This window comes from Mesocricetus auratus, unplaced genomic scaffold, assembly GCF_017639785.1.
Source record: "Mesocricetus auratus isolate SY011 unplaced genomic scaffold, BCM_Maur_2.0 Super-Scaffold_6723, whole genome shotgun sequence".
Taxonomy (NCBI): domain Eukaryota; kingdom Metazoa; phylum Chordata; class Mammalia; order Rodentia; family Cricetidae; genus Mesocricetus; species Mesocricetus auratus.
Window position 1 is genome coordinate 13,509,851 of NW_024429183.1, and position 24,520 is coordinate 13,534,370.

The 24,520-nt window shown below is 43.2% G+C and overlaps 1 protein-coding gene across 5 annotated transcripts in view; it reads right to left on the bottom strand.

Annotated features, from left to right (window-relative positions):
* Positions 1–24,520, bottom strand: part of Hydin (HYDIN axonemal central pair apparatus protein) — a 352,162-nt gene that overhangs the window by 194,246 nt on the left and 133,396 nt on the right. For all 5 annotated transcript variants that reach the window (XM_040736928.1, XM_040736948.1, XM_040736939.1 and 2 more), the window contains exons 13-19: positions 22,455–22,678; positions 15,215–15,282; positions 10,485–10,720; positions 7,212–7,312; positions 5,018–5,153; positions 2,362–2,526; positions 980–1,132 (exon numbers count right to left, since the gene is read on the bottom strand). In XM_040736928.1, the coding sequence (XP_040592862.1) occupies positions 980–1,132; positions 2,362–2,526; positions 5,018–5,153; positions 7,212–7,312; positions 10,485–10,720; positions 15,215–15,282; positions 22,455–22,678 (1,083 nt within the window). The remainder of the gene's footprint in view (positions 1–979; positions 1,133–2,361; positions 2,527–5,017; positions 5,154–7,211; positions 7,313–10,484; positions 10,721–15,214; positions 15,283–22,454; positions 22,679–24,520) is intronic.

A 24,520-nucleotide genomic window follows, 5' to 3' on the forward strand; every position in this document is an offset into this window, starting at 1 on the left:
TGATAATTCTTTTCAATAGTGATTGCTGTAAAATCAATAATATTTGATTCTTCACCACTATCTGAAAATGTTGACATGAAATGGCAGCTCTCATTCAGATGACAATAATTTGGAGATAGGAGGACTGCAATATTAGTTATAATTTTATGTTTAAGTATGGAAAACCAATTTTAAAAATCAATGGTACTTTTAACTATGAGGATAGAAATTCCTAAATTTGTCAAAAACAAAACAAAACCCAAACAACCTCCAATGTCTCTTTTTTAGAACAACAAAAAAATAAGTAAAAGAGCTTATAGGTGGCTAGCAGATCTGAGACAGACTCATTTAACATATTTCTTTACCTTGTTGTTTTCTTTAATTTCCGTTTTTGTCTACATTATATATCCTTATAAGATTTATTTTAATTGTGGTGTGTGTGTGTGTGTGTGTGTGTGTGTGTGTGTGTGTGTGTGTGTGTGTTCAAGAGGATGCTGAATCTCTTGGAGCCAGAATAAGCCATCCAATATGGGTACTGAATACAGCAAGGACTCCTAACTGTGGAGCCATCTCTCTACCCCTGATACATCCTTATAAATTGCATTGAAATACTCTCTGAAGGAGAGAACAAAAATAGGATAAACATATTTAAAAAATGTATACCTAAGGGGAGTCTAATGAGAAATGATTTCAGCTACAGAGACAATGGTCTTTGGAGGGCTTGGAGCTGGGTTTGGGTGCTCAGCTAAAGCTGATCGCCTCTGAAACATCTTCCCACATGGGATTATATGAAATGTATCTGCTTGCTTACCAGATATGCATATTGTGCTTCTTGAGTAACAAAAGGATTATAATAAAGAGAATTAAGGATGGGAATGACATGGTTTCATACTGCTTAGCCACACAAAGCTCTGCTTCTGGCACTCATGTTTAAACACATGTTGCAAAAACAGGGACACTGGACATAAGCCAAAACTGTGACAGCCCAGGACTTACTCACCATTCGAGCCCGAAATACTGCAGGGATGAAGGACTGGTTAGATAGCTGGAGAATTCTTGATGTGTCCTTCAGGACATAGATATTGCCAAAATCAACTTGAGTGGGATGTATGAAGATAACCGGGCCTTCTCCAATACTCTGTATGTGGCATGCCTGAGTTCCATAAGAGAAAGAACACAAGCACAGGTGAAATGGCCGCACTGAAGAGGGATGAGAACAAAGGCTTCTAGTCTCCTCTAACAAAACAGAGGAGGCATGAAGGGTGCTGATGCGAGGTGACATCCCTTCCCATTGGTTCTCTGTGGTTAGAGGGACATAGAACTGAGCATGTGTAGTCAGACATGTTGGTCTAGCCTGGAATGCCTTCCTGGGATGGTCAGCTTCCCTGCACCAGCCCAGGGTTACATGGTAGAGAAAATCAGACTCTTGGGGCCGTATGTCCCACTCAGCCCTTCAGCCTCAAGAACATGTAACACGAGGTGAAGAGTCAGTGCTCTGAGTTGGATGTGTCTGCATTTGATGCCCAGTTCTGTCTTTCTGATAACCGTTGACAGGCAGAGCTATGCACACATCTGTGCAGGCTGGTGGTTGATATCCACACTTTGAACTATGTGGCCTCTTGTCTTTCCTAGAGCACTAGCCTTTTCACCAGGTACATCTGTGCAGGGGCTGGAGAGTGGTCACAGGGAGCCATGGGGGCGGGGGTTGCTGGCCTGCTGTTGATCACCTATAGCATCTTATACAGAAGCGGTCAAAGAAAACCTTAGCTCATTGTGCTGTCTAGGCAGCAAGAGTCAGCTCAAAGGATATCACCCAGCTTCCAAGTAAACTGAATGCCCAGGGAAGCGCTCTCCCGCAAGACTCCAGATTTATCAGTTCAGCCCAAGCAGCAGTGTTCAGTGTTTCTCTCCTACCTTGCTCAGAGACTCTTAACAGTTCTGGTACGAAATGTGGTGCTGGCTAATGTAGTTTCTCTATAGGAAAAGATCTGGGCAGCCAGGAGTAAAACTGATCTTTCATCCTATAGGTAATTGAATGATGGTTAAACTTGGCTTTGCTTTGGGAACAACTGAGGAGCTTGTTAAACATACAGATATGTTGATCAAGGAGAGGCACTAACGTGTGTGTGTGTGTGTGTGTGTGTGTGTGTGTGTGTGTGAAATGTTGGTACTCCCGTTAGGCTTACGACTTTTGGGTGTGTATCTGCATATAGATTTCCTAAGTAATGCCACACATGTGTTTTACTACTGTAGAATGAAAACAAAGCCCTGTAACTATAGAAACCAGAGGATATGCAATGATGACATGTCTTCAATGAAAAAGATAAAAACTCTGTGGTAGGGAGCATGTGACTTCAATTGTGATTCTGAAAACTGACTCACCAGAGGGTTGTCTTGGCTCCCGAAGACTGAGATGTAAATCGTGGATCTATGTTCACCTGTGGCCTGGGTCTCCAAGGTTAGTGGTATGTTCACGGTGCTCTGCGGGGAGATGACCCCACAGGGGGAGGGGCTGGAAAGCAGTACAGCAGGTGGATTCTCATACAGCTACAGAGAGACAAACCAGGGGATAAGCAAGCCATGTTCCGAGGAGAACAAACGCTATATTGGCTTATTTTGAAACTGTCATTCTGCATCCATGGAGAGTCATTAGGGAGGACCAATGCATCATTTAGAGTAGTCTATGGGATGAAGACCCTGATTCAGCCAAAAGGACATGAGGCTAAATGGAATGTATATGAGGAAAAAACTCCTAAGTTGTCAGCACAGTGAGAAGCAGAAATGAGCACAAGAGGCATTCAGGACAACAGCCTTTCATGGCCAAGGCTTACAGCTGGGTCCCTTGTGCCTTCATGCTTCATTTCCTGATGCCTTAGACCTTTGCACCCCATTAATGGAGGCCATGCCAACCGCGATTTCTGGGCACATGGTCCTCGTCCCTCCTGCCACCATTTGCTCTTGTGATCTCCTTGACCTGCCCCAGGTGCTTTGTCTGGGATTTACTCGTTACCCTACACCCAAAATCTGTAGAGGTGGGGCCTCGCTCTGAGAGCCTCCAGTGAAGTCCTTTTCTATGGCACAGGAACCACTTGTGTGTTTATCTTCCCTATGGGCTGCATGTATTTTGGAACTTGGCTTCTCCCTTTTCACAAGCCCCGTTTCTGGCCCAAAGCTTAGCCTGTAGGTCTGGGTGATCCTGACAAGCTTCCTGAGGGTCTTAGCTCTCAGGAGAGAAGCTCAGCATGCAGCTTCCACCCTTCTGAGCACCCCGACCCTTTATGCATCTGATCTGGCCTAACATAGCTTAATGTTAACACTCTATCTTTGTGTTTCATTCACTGGCTGAGTCTCTGGGGCCTGGGACAAGAGGGAAAACGTCTGTAATACCGATCTTTATTCAAATTTTGATACTTTGTCTGCTATAGTTTTTAAAAATTATTTTAATATTTAGAACATGTGGTAAAAAAGCATTAAGTATCTTGAAGACTGAGTAAGCTTCACCTTCGATTTTGCACCCAAGGCAGGCCCTACCTGCTTCCCAGCTCCCCTGTGTTGAAAGTGCTCCCCTTGACCCTGGACACAGGCTCTAGTCTCAGTCCTTGAGATGACTACAGACAACATAGGAATCTCCTCTGCTGCTGGGTCTCTGTTGTATGTGTCCTATAGCTTGGTCCCTGGTTTCTGTTTGTCTCAGTGTAGCTCACAAAATTATTCCAAGTTCCTCTCCTACATAATAGTCCTTTGGCTAGTGGGAGGTAGTCATCTTGTTCTGGCCAAGCCTCTTTTATTCAGTTTAACCGTGTGAGTTGGCTCTTCTCATGACTTAGATTTGCAGATGACATGGGCCACATTCTGGTTACTGTAAACATGATGTTTTCAGTAAAAAAAGATGACAGCAGCTACAGAAAAAACTCTGGTCATGTTTTGACCAGTGGCTACCATCTTTCTTTAGCTGTATTTCTCAGATGCAGCCCAAATCTTTATTGATTCTGCGGCCCCCACAAAACACTTAACTTGAACTTGGAGCCAAACAAAGCTCAGTAGTGGTTTGAATGAGAAATGCTCCTCCCAGGATCAGGTATTTGAACAGTATGGTCCCTAGTTGGTGGTGCTATTTTAGGGTGAGGAGCCTTGCTTGAGGAGGTACACTATTGGGGTTTGTAGCCTCTCTCTACTACAGCCCACTCTCTCTGATCCCTGTGTCTTAAATGTTCTCAACCAACTTTTGCTCCAGCTGCCTGCTGCTAGGCCTCCCTGCCATGATGAACTCTTACCCTCTGGAACCATAGCCAGAATAAACCATTTCTTTCATAAGCTGTTCTTTGTCGTGGTGTTTTGTCATAGCAACAGAAAAGCAACTAAGAAAACATCCCAATTACCTGCCCCCCAAGAATTTATATTGTAGTCTATATGCAAAGAGCTAAGATTTAAGTACAAATACATTCTAGGTAAACTGTATGCCACTGGACCATTGGTGAGCATCCTTTAGTCTGTGTAAGTCTTTCTGAATTTTCTGCACAAGTGACCTGTTTGGTCCCCCATGCAACCAGGTATAGCGGTGTGTGGAAGGATATAGTTCCTAGGCATTAAGACACAGTCTCTCTTCCTGTGTAATCCCTAACTTTCTGGTCCAAAAGGCTGGCTAATAAACACTTCATTGCCGTATCTTGGTGATGCTATTCAGCCGTGGCCAGGAGCACAAATGACATCTCCCAGCTCATTTCCCAAGCTTGGTTAATTCGCAGACAATTATTTGCAGGTGCACTTTTCATGTTGGCTTAATTGACACTTTCCCTTCTTTATCAAGGACAATTTCCCTGGGAAATTAACCGCTGTTTTCACCTGCAGCTGCTCATTCACACAGACAGCCATCCAGCTGTGGCTTCCTAACCCAACACCCAACTCATCTGAGGGTTAAAAACCAGAAGCACAGAAGGTCGTGTGGGCAGGACCATGGCTTTTCAGAAGGATGCCTCTTGCTCCCTGAGGGAGTCCACTGGAAGAAAGCTCAACACCAAACAAGGAGGAAGTAACTCACCTGGGGCAAGACCTTATAGCATCCGGGAAGGTCATCGTGATTGACAAGCTGGATGGTCTTCTCATATGGGTACTTCAGGAAGCAGCGTCCAAAGTTCACCTCTGTGGTAACCAATTGGAGGGTAGGCACGACACACCTGCTCAAAGGAGCCCATTAAACAATTCAAAATGGAACGCTTTTTTACATCCCGAAAGGCAAGAGTCCTAAGCTAAATGCATCTGTCACTGTCACATAGCAACTTTTGTCTAATGACTGTAGGATCCACCTGATCATTTCAGTTCTTCTGTCCTACTCTCTCCCTTTTAACCCCCACTAACCACTAGTTAACCAGAAAAGAATTAGCGGTAGACCTCCTTACATAGCCGCCTTTGCTGGGCAGTGACACCCCCCCATTGATTTTTCAGTGTGTCCCTCTTTTGTGAAGGGTCCCATTGCCAAGTTCATTAGAGCAGTAGGTCTGAGTCTGGGTCAAGTAGGGCCCGTGCCAACTACATGGGGTCTTAACTAGCTGTGACACTTTGCACAGGTCAGAAAGCCTCCAAGGACTAACAAAGCTTGAATCATCTAAACAACTGTAGCAAGTCCAACTCCTGTGCTCCTGCAGCTCAGCCCGGGGCTGGAGCTACATCAGTACTTCTTCATGCAGCCCTGTGCTGCTGCTGTTCTATCGCTCAGTGACGGGTTTTCTTTCATGTCTATAGCTCAGTGTCTAACCTGGCCCTAGGTCACTGTCTGACACACAGAACAAAGCTGAAGAGGACTGGTGGTTAAGTTACGTGGAGCCCAGTTTAACGCTGACGGTACAAAGTCCAGCCTGGGTTACTTGGAGCCAGCGGCTTTCTGTCGCACATCTCAGTCTCCTAGGGGTTAAATGAAATTATCTGGAGACTGGATGGGATTATTTAGTGGGGCTGTTACTCTTAGGGGTGTGTCTGTGTGGAGGAACCAGGGGAGCAGAAGTGCACAGCAGAGGGGAATGAATCTGGAGTGAGGGCATGGCAAGCGTCACTGATGGTTCTTTCAGGGGATGCCCTGGGGTACAAGTTCTAAGAGAAGCTCTTCTGTTGAGAGTCATCAAGCGGTTCCCACAGATGGCATGGGAAATGACAACATGAAGGTACCTCTCTTTAACCCAATGCCTGTGTCTGAGCAGGGATCCGTGCTCATTTTTAGCTAGTATGGAAGTTGTCAGTTGACCCAGTGACTTTCTCAAAGCTAATCCTTTGCTTTCTGAGCTAGTGTGGCTGAGAGGGTTTATGATATTTTACGTGGGTCACAGAGAACCTTAGCAGGAAACTCATAGTCCCTTTAGGCATTATTTTTTACAGTTCAGAACAGCTGCAGGGAAAGGAGGCTGAAAGGTATCAGAAACAGCCAGCACAGAAGCCAAATGCAAGATTAGACCCAAGGCAGAGGCAAATCTCAGAGTGGCGCACTGTACCAAAGAGCTTTTCCTGTTTCAGTGAAACAAACCAGCAAACAAATGAATTGGATCGTAATGACCTTTAAGTAGACTGAGGCAGTTCCTTCTGGGTTGATAATTGCCTCTGTTCAGGCTTCAGACACACACAGGGAGACCAGTTATCATCTCCCTAGCACTCATGCCCGCATCTTCTTTAAGGCTCACAAGACCTATACCCCAGATACGGACACGCTAGCTCTCCTGTGTCATTTCTCTCTGTCCACAGCGTCTGCTTCCACACAGTCCCAAAGCCTATTTGGGAAGAGTGAAGCCTCATTTCAATCTGACTTCAGAGATCCTTACCAACTCACTGAAAGAGAGAGGGACGCTGGGTGCCTGGGAGACAGGAGCTGGGAATAAAGGGTTTGCTGTGCAAACATGAGAAGCTGAGTTAGGAGACCCCCACCCCCACCCCCACTCATAAAAGCACAGAGTGGATCCAGAATATACCTGCTAAACCCTTTCAGGTATATACCTTGAAAGACCCCCCCCCCTCTCTCTCTCACACACACACACACAGCCTTTTGGTCCTTAGTTTCTCCACCAAACATCCTTTACAAGCAGTCTCCTCTTTCAAGCTTTGTCTTTTGCACCCCAGATTCCATCTCCCATCCCAGGAAGGCAAGAAGAATCCAGCAAGCGTTGCTTAGCAGGCCAGCTGCCCTGTGGGAGGCAGCCGGACACTGGGCACAGGAGGGTGGGGTAGTGTCAGAGAGGAGCGGGCCAGGCTACCTGGCTGTAATCAGGAGTGCCAGCACTTCTTCTCCGATGCCCTCCACATCGACCACGAGCGCCAGCTCGTATTTCTGCACAGTGTTGGAGCACAAGGTCACCTGGGAAGAAGGAGGCGACAAGGCCGTTTTCAGAAAGGCCAGCTCTTTGCATGGGGAAGCCGGGAACGAGGGGACGGCCCTGAGTCAGTCACTTTCTAAGTGCTTCACTAGAGGGAGGAATGGTGTTTTACACCCAACCAGCTACATCTTGGGGTCCAGCACAGTGATGTTTTCAAAGGCTGGGTTAGAAACCCAATGCTACTGGCACAAAAGGCTGCTTCATTTCTGAGGTGATTTTTATCATGGGGGTTACACACCCACACAAAGGGGAAAATGACCACAGATGGTGAGAAATAACAAACTGACTTTAATTATTGCAGTTTACATTGTTCCTTATGCTACAGGCGGCTATCTAGAATGACAACACTTCAATATAACCGAGTAAACAGTTTAGTGAAGTTTCTCTTACATCAAAGGGAAATGAAAATAATTGTGTACACTTTAGAAATTGGCTGGGGCCATCAGTTTTTTCAAACTGAAGCTTCGCCTCCTCTTTCCGTTTTCATTATTAGAGCAGAAAACAGTAAGGTCTGAGCTGGGTCCACCTGAGGACAACATTCTAGTCTGTGTTTGTATTTACTGCTGCAGAACTTGTGTTGAGGTCTCTGAAAGCCTTGTTACAGCTTTTAATTGCTTCAAAATGATTTCTGCTGGAAGGGATATTTGTTAGTCGAGAGAACAGCTTCTGGCATGGGCTAAGGGTTTGCTGTCTATAAATTATGTATCAGGTACTAATTAAAATCTTTTTGGTTGCAGAGGGAATTGCTGCATGCAAATTTGAGTCCACACAGACCTGGCTGAAGTGCAGATCAGAAGGGAGAGATGAAGCACGGAGATTTTTTTTTTGCCAAACATACAGGAAATATAAAAAGAAGGAAGGCATTGATTTGAAAAGAAAATTTGTCAGGCTTGGAGAAAAGCAGAGGATGGCAGCATGATTGGAGCCCTTGTTATGTACTGGGATTGTGGTTTATAGGAAGGAAGCCAAGGTGTCCCAGCAGGAGACTGGTGGAGAGATGCTGTCTTCAAACTCTCCTGTGCTATCTATAGGGGCAGAAGGAAAGGTAGATAGCATGGAGGCTGAGCATCAAGTGATATCTGAGCTTCTTACCAGGAAAAGCCAGTTAGCAGTCTCAAGGGGAGGTGGTGACATCTCAAACCTCTTTACACCCCTGGAGAAGCCCATGGAAGAACTGAAAGTTCCCAGAAAAGGAGTTAAGATGAGCAGATCCCAGGCAAGATGCTGAGAAGCATCTAAAATAAATTTGGGGATGAAACAGTGGCTGGATTAAATAGTCAATGATAATATCTAAAGAATTAGCCATCTAAATTATGGAGTCTTCCTTTCCCAGAAATTATCGCTTCGGTGCATTGGTTTAGCAGCGTACCATTCTGCTAGATCCCAGGGCTAAGAGAAGCAAAAGAGGAGGGAGACGGCTAAAACCCTTCTCAGTTAACTTGGAAGTAATCCTGCTGATGGCACCATGAGGCCATCACTAAGTCCACTGCACTGACCTCATTTCAGACCAAGCCTAGGGTGAGGACTGGGCAGCCTTCGTATTCCTTTTTCCTGTAGGATCAAATACAAAACTCTAATGGAAAGACACACTTCACCTACATTTGCCAGGACCCGGGTTTAGACTGCAAACCCGAATGACCTGGCAGTCAGCTTGGCGTAGACTGGATGTTTATGGTTGTGGTGGATCTGAGTCTGAAGCCAGAGTCTGAGGTCTTCCCTTCTGTGAGGGCCAATGGGCGGGTTGTCTGTATGGAACAGTGACTGCACTAGGAATAACTAGAAGCACAGTTCCTGTGAAGGTGCTGCATCTACATTCTTATCAACCAATTGCAATGCCACTGGTCTGTGGGAACAAGGTTATTCTCAAGAGCCACTCATGCCCTTCTTTTGGCTATTAGACTATTGAAACAGTGGTTCCCGAGAAGGAATCCCCTACCCCACCAACTCTTGGAATCTCAAGTTGGAGTAGGAGAAGACTGATGCCTGGTGCTAGCCAGTGGGGAGCTTGTCTCCTGGAAAGAGATCTTACACAGCTCTGAAAATTGTTCAGAACACCTTGGAGGAGAGACCAGAGCTGAGATTGTGATGATGAGTGAGGCCATACCTAGACCAGAAAAACTCTCCTTAAACCAGATCTCATGCCAGGACCCCAAGACGATGGGGGAGTGGGTGCCACTAGGTTTCTTTGTTCCTCCTTCCATGGTGGGAATTTGTCTCTCTGCTTGGCTTACTGAGGACTGGCTTGTTGGCTCTGCCTGAGCATAGCTCTGACCTTAGCAATTCCTGTAGCACGATCAGCGTAAATTACTTTGCCCAGCCTATCTGGGTCTGGTTCCTTGGTTTCAGAGGTTTTTTCCTACAGGACCAGTTTTACAAGTGATTCCCTATTGTGGAATATTATTTTAAGATGTGTTACATTTAGGCGCACGTCTTTAATCCCAGCACTCGGGAGGCAGAGGTAGGCAGATCTCTGTGAGTTCGAGGCCAGGCTGGACCAACAGCCTCCAAAACAATACAGAGAAACCCTGTCTCGTAAAACCAAAAAAAAAAAAAAAAAAAAAGATGTGTTACATTTGTTTAAGCTGTGGAACATTTGTTTTAATGATGCAAAAATGTGTTGCATTCTTTTATGTTGCATTTGTTTAACTCTGTGAAGCTGTGTTATTTTGCCTGTCTAAAACACCTGATGGTCTAATAAAGAGCTGAATGGCCAATAGCAAGGCAGGAGAAAGGATAGGTGGGGCTGGCAGGTAGAGAGAACAAATAGGAGGAGAAATCTGGGAGGAGACGATGTAGGAATGAGAAAAGGAGAGGAGACATCAGGGCTCAGCCATCTAGCTACATAGTAAGCCATGGAGTAAGAAGTAAAGAAAGGTATACAGAAATAGGGAAAGAGAAAATCCCAGAGGCAAAAGGTAGATGGGATAATTTTAAGATAAGAAAAGCTGGTAAGAAACAAAGCTGAGGCCAGGCATTTATCAAAATATCTGTGTGCATAATATTTGGGAGCTGGGTGGTGGGCCCCCAAAGAATACAAGGTAAAAAACAACCAACAACAATTCCTTGGCACTCCCAGAAAGCCCTGGGTGTGGTCTCAGTGGCTATCTGAAAGGCGGGTGTTTGGCTGTGTGTGCTGAACCCTGTGCACTTTACCTTGATGGCAGCAAACCCCTGTGCACGTATGGTGCCGCTGCTGGGAGTGATGGTGAATTCCTTTGGTTTCGTTGTGGATATTTCTGTGTTGATCCAAGATCGTCTTTTGCTGTCGAACTCCTGAGAGTAACTTGGGATGCTTTGCATGCTATCACCATCCCCACGGACACGCAGTTTGAAGGTCATGGACACCAGAGATGTGTTATTGAGGGAACACATCAAAGTGTGGGGAAATCCTGGAAAACCAAGTATGTGGTGAGAAAGACTCCCTTATCCCAATAGCCTCCCTTGGCCAATAAATCTCCCCTAGCAATGGCCTAGCATTGCATATGTAATTCATCACTATTCTTCACTACTTCCAACTTGCCCTCAGTTTGTTTGTTTGCTGTTTATTTGTTGTGTGTTGGCATATGTAGAGGTCACAGATCACTGTTAGGTGTCTTCCTCAATCACTATCCACTTTATTTTTGATACAGAGTCTCTCTCACCAAGCCTGGAGTTTCCTGGTTTGGTTAGACTAGCTGTCCAGCAACGCTCAGGGATCTTTCTGTCTCTGCCTCGAAATGTTGGGATTATTAGCTCCACTGCATCAAGATAGTTCACAGGGGAGATCAAACTCAAGGTCCTCACAGCACTTCCTTAGCTCAGCCAAGTCCCTAGGCCCTCTTTAAAAGTCTTTTAAATGTTATGTACAAAATAGTGGGTTTCATTGTGACAACCTCATCTTCACAAATGTATGCCATTCATTCTCCTTGCTCATCTTCACTCTCTGTTATCTCCTTAAATCATCAATTCATTCGTGAATTAACTAAAGAATATCATGCATTAAGTCATGCAGGTTAAACAGGGATACAAAACAAGACCTTTCATTGTGGCTTCCACTGCTAGTTATTTTGAATTGTCTTGTAGAGTTTATTTTGCCTCTAATCTCTGCATAAAATACAGATTTTTAAAATACAGGATCATATGCACTCCTATTTTCCAGTGTGTGAAAGGAGAAGCCTATATAGTTTTGTCTGCTGCTTGATCTAGAACCTAGCCAGGAAGTGACAAAATCTGTACTTGTCCTTTCCGAGACTCGTACTCTCAGGGATGATGGTACAGTATGTAGTAATAGCCTCTCCCAGGAAAGACTTGGTGATCTGAGCTAGAGCCAGCCAGAGGCTAACACTAGTGTGCCTCTCCAGAGCTCTGTGTCAGGTTATAGCCAATCCTATTGACTTCCCCATTGGTGAGACTTGTATCCCTTTCAAAAAAGATGTAGGCCTCCTTTGCTGGGATAACAATAAATTGACTTTTGGCTGGATTCCTTGGGTAGCTGTTATGTTGCTATCACTTTTAAAGCAAGAATAACTACATGACAATTTACATGGTTGGTTTTTCTAGAAACAATATCCACTTTTCTGCCTAAAACCACTTCTATTAGGAATCCCAGAGAGACTGATGGAAAGTCACCTTCACAATCATGTAATTGCAGTACTGGACTCTACAGAGCTTGCCCCATAATGACTCTGAAAACTATACAGGGTATTATGGAAAATGGACCGGTTCTATAATTACATGATCCTCTGAATAATTGCCCATACCAATTCCCTTAGCCAGAAGCTTTTCACAGAATAAAGCCCATTATAACTAACTCAGGACAGTCCTCATACTAGTTAGTGCCTGCGTTGCCCCCCATCCTTCACAAAGCCTGCAGAGGGGATTTTGGCTTGTTAAAGACCCCAATGGGCACTGGCAAGAATACTATGCCCAGGCTTCTGGCTCTCTTATTCCATCTGCAGTCTGTTCTATCTACAGTTCCACCTGAATGAAAGTATTTTACAGATCTCAACATCTGTATTCTCTCCAGCTAGTGTCTGTAGCCAAGTCTTGGGATAATTAACAACACAGCTGGACAGATTGTTCAGGGACTCACAGAGGTGCTTATACTTTTTCCTGTACTCAGTATCGACTTGAAGGAAACCATTCTCCAAAGATTTAATTCCCCTTCAACACTGCCATTCTATCTATCCCTGAAAAACCCTTAGGAAGCTCTCTCTCTCAGGGCTAAGATGGCTCAGTGGTTAAGACTCCTGACTACTTTTGCAGAGGACCCTGGTTTGATTCCAAGCATTGGTGGCTTACAGCTGTCTGGACCTCCAGTTCCAGGGAATGTGATGCCCTCTTCTGGTCTCCATTGGTCACTGCATGCACATGGTATGCTTACAAACATGTAGGCAACACATTAAATAAAAATAAATCTGAAAAAAGATCTCTGTCTGTCTGTCCGTCCGTCTGCCTGCCTGCCTGTCTGTCTCTCTATTACTGAAACTGGGATTCAGGGCGTTGAACACATTAAGCGAGTACTCTACTGGGTGCAGAATCTTCACTATCAAGACTTTGTGAAAAAACTAGAAGCTGTGCTCACAAGACCACACAGAAGCAGCAGCAGAGTCTTCAGAAAGACTATTTGTGGGGAACATGAGTTCACTACTGAATGACAGCCCCTTCCCCCTAGAAGACACCACACTGATTCAGTAACATGCATGACCAAAAGTTAGATGACCATGGAGAGACTTTTGGGGGTTTGTGGGATATTTTAGACAAGAGGATCCTAGTGTTTCTAGTAAACTAAGAATCTGCACAAAGCAGAAGGGATCATGTGAGTAGGTCATTTTGCAAATGAGGTGACACCTCTGTTGTCAGTGGCATAAAGAATTCTGGACAGGAGATATGCAATCTAGGAAGAGTATATACACCTATATTATGTACCTTGAGCAGTGTAATGCATATGGGGGCTTCATATAATGTTTTCTGAGTAAAAATTCTCCTAACATCCAAATATAAAACAACCAAGCAACACTTTATGAATAGGTTTTTGCCGAAAGAACTATTTTCCTCCAGTAGATAGGTCCATTCCACATGAAGCAAGACAAACAGGAAACAATGAAATGGACTGGGAAGAAGCAGGGATGTGGATTTGAATGAGCAGTTCTCAATCTGGGCTTTTCTTACAACTACCTTCTAAACGTAAGGGTAAATTAATTTTAAGTCAGAGCAAATTAGCTCACTAAACATGACTTAAATTCTCTTTCTCAAGAGGAATTGGGAATAGGATTTGGTTACATAAACTTGGGCATTGGAAGAGCATAAATATTATAATTTTTTGTCATTAAGGACCAAATTTTGCCTTGCTAGCGCAATAGTCCAGTTGAAAGCAGGTCTCAAAACAAATAGCAATTCTATCAATACTGTGTGACTTTTGCAAATAATTTAAAAGTTCCAAGGCTCCAATTTTTCTTATTAAAGACAGTGACTGTACCTCTGTGAAGGACAGATAGGTTCAAGCACACCACTGCATGCCATGCACTCAGCAGAGGAAACTCACAAGAAATAAGCAACGGAGGTACCATTGCTGCTGCTGCTGTCACTTTTATCAGTGGGGAAACACACACAGGGAGAAATGTCACGGGGCAGACACTGTGTGAGACAACAGCACAAACACATGGGATATCCTTCACCTTGGAGCGGCAGAGCCCCTGGGATCAAACCAAGCCTATCCGACTTAAACTCGAGAGCATCTATAAGAAGGCTGTTGTGCAGCCAGATGGGCAAATCAGAATTCTCATTTAGATACAGCTCAGGTCTGGGAGTTTTGTACACTGATAGAGCACTTGCCTGGTATGTACAAGGCCCTGGATTTGATACTTAGCTGCAAGAAATAAAAACAGAATCACCAGCCCCACTACCACCACTTCCTCCAGAAGATAGAGAAATGATGCATACAGTTGCTGTGGATAGATAACTCTTAATGTGCAGGACCTAGTTCCTACTTTGCATATAGTTTAGAAACAGTGCCAAAATGTCCCTGCCACACAGGAAGAGAGCCTCTTGACTAGCTATTAAATGTTAAGTGTAGTGCTTTGTAAACTTTCCTTCTCCTGGCTAGAGCCCAAAAAATATTCTATCCAATTTCTAAGTTTAAAATGGAAAGCTAGGACTTGGGGGAATGACTTAGTTGATATGTTGGTTTGCATTCGACTGCTGTAACAAACACCATGACCAAAAGCAATGTGGGGAGGAAAGGGTTTATTTGGCTCACATGTCCAAGTAACAGTCTTATCATTGAGGGACAACAGGGCAGGAACTGAGTGGGAACCTGGAGGCAGATGCTGAAACAGAGACTAAGGTGGAATGCTTCTTACTGGCTTGTTCTCCATGGCCCACTCAACCTGCTCTTTTATACAACCTAGTACCATCTGCCCAAGGATGGCACCAATATGCCCTCCAATATCAATATTAACCGAAAATGCCCCACAGGCTTGCCTATAGCCAGCTTGATGAAGGAATTTTCCTAGTTGAGGTTCCCTCTTCCCAGATGACCTTAGCTTGTGTCAAGTTGACATAGAACTAGCCCGCACACTTTGCTAGCATGAGGACCTGAGTTTGAACCCTGACATTTACATACAAATACAGGTGTGGTGGCATGTGCTTGTAATTCCAGTGCTGGGGAGGGAGGGCCAGAAGGGTCCTGGGGACTCACTGATCAGAGAGTCTAGACTAACTGGTGAGCTCCGGTTCAATGAAAGACACTGTCTCAAAGGAGGTAGATGGTGTTTATTCAAGGTTATCCTCCAGATTCCACATGTACATACACACATGTGCACCCATACACACAAGTGTGCACATGCACACAAAGACGCATACACACATACACACACACACAGAAAAGAAAGAAAGTCACTCACCATAAGAAACATCACCAAAGTGCAGAGCAGGGACATTAAAATGGAATGTGGGTCCAATGACACAGCCTCTGAAAGTCAAAACACAAATTGGAGAAGTAGGGTTGAATCCAGTGAGTCAAGGTAATGATCAGAGCCAGGAAGAGAATACACACTAATAAACAAACATTGACACAAAGTCAATGGCAGGGCCTAAGGAGCCATGACATGACAAGCCATCATAGAGGTCATTACAATAATTTTTTCCAGAGTGTATGTGGTACATCTCAGTGGGCACAGCACTTGTGTGCAAGGGTTTTCATAGGAGTATGGATCCGTAGCACATGTATAAAAGTTGGGCATGTATGGTGGTCACTCGTAATACCAGCACTCAAGAGGCAGAGTCAGGGAGTGCCTGGGGCATGACGTCTAGCCAGACTAACCAGAAATGGTGAGCTTCAGGCTTAATGAAAGAGCCTGCCTTATCAAATAAAGCAGAGAGTGATTGTTGAACACACTTGATGTCACACTGGACCTCCACACGCATGTGCACACACATGTGCACATGAATACATACACAGATGCATACCACACATTCATATACAAAAAAAGTCTTCAGGTCACAAACTATAGGTTTTAGGAAATTACAGTGTGATTAGTGTATAACCTTGTTTCTACTTGTGATCAGGAAAGAGGCAGCCAGATCACCAAGATAATGCTACAAAATGTGGTTAATGGGGATGAATCATACACCCTGTAAAATAATCATGTCACCCAGAAACAAAAATTGAGAAAGATGGCTCATCTTGTACTGTTCTTGTAGAGGACTAGGATCTAGTCCCAAGCACCCTCATAGAGTGGATAACACTGCCTGTGACTCCAGATGCGGGGAATTTCATGCACATGTCCCCTGCCACACATATACATAATTAAAGATAAAATAAATACTTAAAAATGAACAAGATGAAAAATAAACAAAATGTATGTTGGAAATGGCCTCCCTGTGGGCTAGCTTCTGTAGTGTTGGAAAGTGCTATGCAGGTTACTGGGAAGGAAAAATGACAGGGATCTTACTCAGCAGTGAGCCCTGTACACTATAATACTAACCTGACAAGCAAGACGTGATCACTGGGACAATAGTAGCATGACTGCTATTGAGGTAACCAACCGCTTTGAAGTTGGACTTTTAGGCTAGTTCCATGGGGGAAAAATTCATATCTGGTACTGTAAAATTGGTAAAAATCCCATGTTTGGAGAGGTCATAGGTCTTAGGTGGGAACCAACTGCTGTTGTTTAGTTGTTTTACTGAACAGAGATGTCAAACTACCTTTTAAATATTGTACTGTTACCCATAGATTAGTGCTGTTTCCAACATTTGTCAAAGAGAATGGATAGCCTCAAGATACTACAAAACCTTGGGGAGTGGATTCTCTCCTGGGGCTTCCAAGAAGATTCATAGTTCTGCCATCACCTTATTCTTGGTTCAACTAAGACCAGTGTTGAGCTTCTAATCTACAGATTTCTAAAGTAAAAAAATTCCATGTTGTTTTAATTTACTTAATTCATGGTAATCTTTTACAATAGCCAAAGAAAGCTTAAATGATAGGTATTCTTGTTTACTGGTTAAACCAACAACAATCATTGTTCTCCATAGCCAATATTTTTAAATGTCTAGAGCAGAGGTGAGGGCTACACAAGCTCTGTAGTATGACAAAGCCTTAGGTGTTAGGGGCACACAGATGCCTGCTTTGCCACATGCAGCTCTCTGGTGCCTTAGCAACAGCGCTGGCTGCTGGAGACGTGGCTCAACTCTGCTAAGAGGCTTCTGCAAGCCTGGAGGAGTGGCCACAGCCAAGGCTCAGTGTGGAAAGTTGCAAGTCAAAAATCTGTTCTCATGACTGTTTCATGCTCATGATCAGAGATGATTTCCAAAAGCCTGCCAGGTAAGCAGCAGTGCGTTAGGATCCAGCTGAGAACAAAGCCAAAGAAGCCCATGGCTTATTACAGTTGAGTTGGAAAAGTCACTTTTGGGGGCCAAAATTTCAAGTAGATCAAGAAGTATATGTAATGAATAGGGATAAAAGGAAGTTGGAAACGAGTAGGGGAAATTGCACAAGGCTGTCATTTAATCAGTGCAGAAGTTGCAAGACCCAGAGATAAATCATATTCGATCAAAGGCTCTGGTCACCGAGAGAACTGTGACTAAATGATGCCACCTAGACTTGATGTGGTCACATGAATTCCAGTGAGATACTCTTCTGGATATTAAGAGAGCCTATGCCAAGACCCGGCCACCTAGCAATGTAACAACCTGCTAACGTGATCATTCCAAAGACTCAGATTGATTGGATTGCCATGACAAGTTAAATGAGACAGCTCAAACATCAAACTTATCTATGCAATAAATAGTTGAAACTTTATAAAATTATATATGCCAAAAGAGAGAACAGGATTGCTCATTGGGGTATGTTTTAAAACTACATTAATTTCATAACATCAGTTATTCAATCACTTAAAATACTGGGTCATGTAATTAGAAGATCACTAGAAACAGCAAATGTGTTTGTTATTGTAAGGTATATTAGCCCAAAATACGTGAATTCTGGGACAGGGCATCTGGCAATAAAAGAATAAGAAACAAAATTCTAGAATTCATACTATTAACTTCATAGGCATTTCCTGAGACACTGGGGCCTAAGAAAGTTTACCCCTCAAAGTTATAAGTGAAGTCATAATAATAATGCGGGACTGGGAAGATGATCGATTGTGTATTATTTTAATATAACTAGACATTCATTTGTGATACCAGTGGTTCATGGATTTTTCTAAATCGCTGTGCATGGTTTCAAGTGCCAGGACAGTTTTGAATACATGCACCACTGAGTTTGAGAGGAAGTGAAGCAGGGAACGGAAATCTACGCAGGTTTTGTTTTTTCTCTCTTAGTAATTGGCAATTTGTTCAGGGATAAAGCCTAAGCATCCCCTCCTCAGGTGAGTTTCCATTCTCAATGAGAGAAAGCAAAATGAACATTAAAAAGAAGGGGGTGGAGGAACATGGAAACTCGGGGGACATGGTCTAAAAGGTGCGAGTGACATGAATTTCTACTTTACGATACTGAGATGAGATCAGGAATTTTGAAAACCCACCCATGTGGCTGGAGAGATGGCTCAGTGGTTAAATGCACCCACGTTGGGCAGCTCATGACTGCCTGTATGTAACTCTAGCTTCAGAGGATCTGACACCTTCTTATGGCTTCCTCAAGCTCATACGCACAAGCACTCATACACATTATTACAAATATATACTTAGGAAACAACAGAACCCTCATTCACTATTACAGGCTCTCGGAAATTTGTTTTAAAGACCGTGTCATTGGGACATAACTTACATGCATTCACAACTCAGTCATTTAAAGTGCACAGATCAAATAGCATTTGAAAAATAACAGGAAGTGTGATAAGCACAATTATAGAACCCTTTCAGTACCTCAAAAGAAACCCACGTTCTTAGCTATCGCCCTTTATCTTGCTATCCTTAACCTATTGATTCACTTTGCTTATTTTCTACACTTCAGATAATTGGAATTATATATGTGTGCATGTGTGCATGCACGTTCATATTACCGGCTTCTTTCACTCATTGAGCTGTTTTAAGCTTCATCCACCATACTACATCATAGCATATATTCTCACTTCTTTTCTCTTTAACCCCTTTTGTGTGTGTGGTCAATAACATTTCATGAATAGGTTTATCATATATTGCTTTTCTTTGCCTACTATAAATAGTGATGTTATAAACATTCATGTACAAGTATATGTATGGGCATACACCTTCATTGTTGGGTCAATGTTCATCTACCTGAGGTAAAGACAAGACTCTTATTTACACTGGCTGCAATATCCCACATTTCCATCAGCATTCATTAGTTTTCCCATTGCTGTGACACAATATCTGAAAAAAGGCAAGTGATGCAAGGAAGGATTTACTCTGGATCACAGTTAGGGGGCACAGTCCATCACAGCAGGGGAGGCGTGGCAGCATGGGCTGAAGGCCACTGATCATATTGCACCTGCAGGCAGGAGTCCTCCCTATGTAGCCCGAGCCCCCTGCCCATGAATTGTGTTACTCACAGTTATAGTGTGTCTTCCCACCTAAATGAACACAGTCGAGAAATTTCACCACAAACAAGTCCAGAGGCTTGTCTCCTAGGTGAGTCTAGATCATCCTGTCAACACGCATACACTCAACAGTAACCGTCACGCCATCATTAATGCATGCACGCTTTGGTTCCCCCAAATTCTCACTACTGTTAACTTCCCATTTTGTTTGCTATGGTCAACCACACAACGGTGAGGTGGATTTTCTTGGTACACACTTCCCCAGTCATGCTATTGCTCATACCCATATCTTTTGGAGCCAAGTGTCTTAAAATCCTAGTGTGGTTCTAAATTTTGTTATTTGTCTTTTTACTGCATTGCAACTGTTATATATATTAGTTAGAATTCCCTTACTAGATATGTGAATTGCAAATACCATCTCCCATTTGGTTTGACAGTGTACTTTGAAGCACAAATCTTTTTTACATTTTGATGAAGTCTAATTTATTTATTGGTCTTTGCTTGCTTTGTGCTTGGGTGTCTTGTCTGAGAAACTAGTGTCTAATCCAAAGTCATTCATATTTATGTGTGCTTACTTTAAACAGTTTCATAGTGTTGCTTATTGAATTTGGGTCTCTGGTTTATATTGAGGAAATTTCTTTACATTATTAAGCTTTTGAGTTCATTTCCTTTTTAAATCATGAAAGACTGTGGATTTTAGCAAATGCCTTTTTATATTTATTGAAATAACATTTTGGATTTTTCTCTTATTTTGTTGATATTGTACATGTGGCATCATGTTATCTGGTTTTCATATGTGAGCCAACCTTGAATTTCTGGGGTAAAATCCATTTGATCCTAGTGTTTAATCCTTTTACATGTTGGTTTAGTTGGTGGTTTTTTTGTTTTGTTTTTGTTTTTGTTTTTACGAGACAGGGTTTCTCTGTATTGTTTTAGAGGCTGTCGGTCCAGCCCAGCCTCGAACTCACAGAGATCCGCCTGCCTCTGCCTCCCGAGTACTGGGATTAAAGGCGTGCACCACCACCACCTGGCTAGTTGGTGGTTTTTTTTGCTAAGGATTATTGTGTCTATAGTCATAAGGATTTCAGTTGTCTTAAACACACAAAGGATTCTATCTGTTAAGTATTTTCACTACGTCTTTGTATGGAGACATGTTGGCATGCAGGATGTTGTAGGGGGTATGATTCTTGACAAAACTTTTTGATGTCAAGAAATTGAACCAAGTCAGAAAGTTTTATTCAAAAGCTTAAAGAGCTGATGTGCTACAGATGATAAAGAAGGCTTGAGGGACCAGATGAACAGCTTACCATGAGGTGTGAATTGTTATGGATGTAATGGACTGATGTTCATGCTGTGGGAAAGTGTTCTTCCATCTTTCTAATATGGTACAGGTGCCTGAAGGACGTCAATGATGGGTCAGTGAACATATGTTATACCTTCTTGAGGAGTCTGTGCTTTCAAATATTTGGGAAACAATTCTAATTTTTAATAATTTTTGTGAAGATAAGGTCTCATATAGCCCATGTTGACCTCAAACTTGCCCCATAACTAAAGATGATCTTGAACTCCTGATTGTCCTGCCTCTACCTCCCAAGTGCTGGGATGAGAGACGTGAGCCACCATGCTTAAACTGACTTTTAATATTATGATAAACACAGATTCACTGAATGAGAAATTATAAATGTCTTGAGAGTGTTCCAGGTAAGTCTTAAGAAATTAAGAAAATCCTAATTGTGATGGGCTGAGTGGCCATGCATACACTCCATGAGGCACAGTCATTTGCTTTCCTTAATTATTAGAGACTTGTCTGTAACAACAACAACAATATCAAATGCTACTAACTGAACAGCAAATCATAGAAACTCATTCCTGTCCTTCTTGGAAGGGCGAGACTTGACAGTGGTTTCTGTTTCCCAAGGGCTTTTGCCTTCAGCTGTAGATGGCATCTTTACTTGTATCTTTTTATATTTGTATCTGTGCCCTAATCTTCACTTCTAATCCAAATCTATTGGATCAGAGTCCACTCACATGACCTCATCCTAACTAAGTTACCTACTTAAGGGTCTCCTCTCCAAGAACAGTCTCATTCTGAGGTGCTAAGACTCAACATTGTGTCTGAGGACACAATCCAGTCTGAGTTGAGTTTGATATCATGATTCTGAATGAGATCAATACATTTGGTGTGGGGGGGTACCACAATGTGTCTGTTTTCTATGCTATTCCAGGCTCCAAGGGACACATTGGTTTGTAGAAGGATGGGACCTGCTGTTATCGCTAACCATTAGAGAGACTTCCATGTACTTTTAAAAACCAGAGCCAGAGTGATGTGTTCTGAAGGTAAGATCTTTCTATTTGGTAGAAATAGTCTTTTTAAGCAGAAGACATCATTACTGTAAAATGTCTGGTGGGTTTCAAAAGGAGATATTTTTTTCAAAACCCAAGGACAAATTCTGCTGTTCATGACTATCAGTTACCACAAACAGCTGGAAAAGCCTTCAAAAACTTTTATCATGAAAGCTGTAAACATCTAGCCTTGGCTTACAGACTAATAAGCAGTCATTTTCACAGTGCTTGAGGGCATTACAAATAAAACTGTTTACAGAATTTCCATATAACAAAAACAAATGACAAAGGTTCAGAGAAACTGCAAGAATAGACAAACTGTTTTTAAGAACACAGGCTGATTCAGCTATTACTGCAATAACTCATTTTCTCCAAACAGCTTGAAACACGGGGAATAGTCTATACAATGCTATCCTGAGCATGCCAAGCTGATCTCAGGAGCTCAGAAGGGTCTGGTCTGGTTAATACTTGGATGGGAAACTGAAGATGGAGGTTTCTGTTCCACCTGGTCCTGCAGTGGCCCTGCCTCACCCCCATAAGAAAACCATAGAGTGTAACTAGAATTTAAACCTTATTTTATAGGTTACAACTTAGAGGAAAGCCAGCTATCCAGATAGCATCTGTATCGGTATCATAATGACATCCATTGTGGGAAGAAACACTGGTGGGCCTTTTAGACATCCCACTATGCTGAAGGGTTCAGTTATGGACATCCAAGATGTGACCTACTACTTTTTGAGGCTCTGGAAAGAAGAAGGGAAAACTGTCATCTGTTTCTACATTAGTTACAAATGTATAATACCTAATGGTCAGTTTCACAGGCTCCGGGGACCCATTAACATCAAACAGGAACTCTTCTTCGAAGTGCCCCAAGATGGTAGAGCTGAAGGAGATCTGGACAGCTTGGACCCCATTTGGTTCAATGATGCCTTCTTTAGGAGTGAAAACAAAGCAGGCCCCCAGGGCTGAAGTTGGAGGGATCACATTGAAGAGGGCGTCAATGCTGCCTTTGTTGGACAGGATTGCCTGCATCAATCAAAGCCAAAGGTGATCAGGTCAAGGGAACCGCAGTCAGTACTCATGTAAATATACAGATACATATATTCAACATCAGGGAAAACTTCAGGAATCGTAACCAAAGGAAACTCCCAGGAGAAATGAACTGCATAGTGTCCTGAATGATTGAAGATTGGACTACTAAGTCGCAAGGTCATTTTATGCTTTCAGTGTTCTCTTCAAAATTAAGTTAGCTGGAGCTAGAGTGATGGCTCAGAGGCTAATAGTGCATACTGCTCTTGTAGAAGATTCAAGTTCAGGTCCTAGGATCCATAGTGGGTGGCTCATGACTACCTGTAACTCCAGCTCTGATGCCCACACTCAGGCACCCCTACTCAAATGTGCATACTCCCCTCCTACATATACAAATAATTAAAAACTTTTTAAAAATCCTTAAAATTGTTAGACATCTGAATTATAGCACTAAAAGGCCAGCTATAAGCCGCTATAATTATATCTACGAATGATGATTCTTAGTCTACCTTTTAAATATTTTCTATCAAGTGACCACAGGAAGATTAGATAATCCTCTCGTGTGCATGAAGAAACCAAGGCTAAGTACAGGCTGTGAAGGAAGAAAGCAAAGCAGAGTGGACCAGCAGCAACTGCCTTAGCCCGTGCTCTACTGGAGCTTGGAGACTACTAATCAGATGTCACGAGGAGTCCAGATGATGAGGATGCTCTCTGTGGTGCTATGCGATTTCATCCTCTGGAATGTGCTCATCTCAAACACCATTGGATGAGTGGCTATCTGGGGATTCTTATGCAAGCAATCATTTACTCCAGATGCTTTATTCCTGTATGCTAATGTCTTGGCACCAGGTTAGTGCCTACATCTGATTGCCCGGTAGGTTTTGAGTGTGCATGTGAGGAGCTCATGCTTGGCATGCGGAGTCCTCCACAGCTGGCTTTTGTCTGATGCGCCCACCTCCTGCCTCACCATCTGTGTGCATGAACCTGCGCTACACTCACGCTGTTCTGTTCTTGGCTTGCAAAGACACTGTCTCCAGTCCTTGACAGTTCTGCCTTCACACCTAGAAAGGTAACTGGATTCCTCTCTTGATGCACAGGAACATCCCTTAATCCATACCCAAGACATTAGCAGTTAATCAAATCAAGTTAGTTATCTGTCCTCTTCACACTATATGGAGACTGATAATAATTCTATCTATGGACAGAGACTCTTAGAGTACCTCTTAAATATTCTCTATAAAGCAAGCAAGGAGTGGTGTGTAGCTAGTTCTTACACTTGCACAAAGAGGCTATGGCTAAGTGAAGACTGAAAAGTGTCCAAACACATCCAGAAATTTAGTAGAAAAACGTGAGACATGTTAGAGACATGCTAAGGAATGACAGAACATGCTGGAAGTTAAGGAAGGAGTGCCAGAAGAGTCAAATGAGGACAGAGGTCAGCAGAATGAGCTCTGGGAAAAGAGTTCTGGGCCTTATGGATAATGAGAGATCACCCTGACCTTGAGGAAGAGAGTGATTGTGATGGGGTGTGGTTACAGCATCCAAAGGACAAATGTCCAGGGCAGGAGAGGCACAGGAGATGTGGTTGACTAGCTTGGATACCTGCGCTGAAACAGTGGTAAAGGGTGAGGATGGGAATGGCAGGAGGATGGGGAGTATCTTGGAGGATTTGGAGTGTTTGTAGTAATGGGAATCCGGTGCCCTGCTTAGAGGAAGCCTCCGCCACTTGGCACCTATTGTTTTAGCAGGACAGTGCACTAGGTGGCCAAGGAGATCAGCTGTGACTGGAGGTCCTGGAGACTGAGCTCTGGAGCGGAGCACAGGTAAGACAGAAAGCCA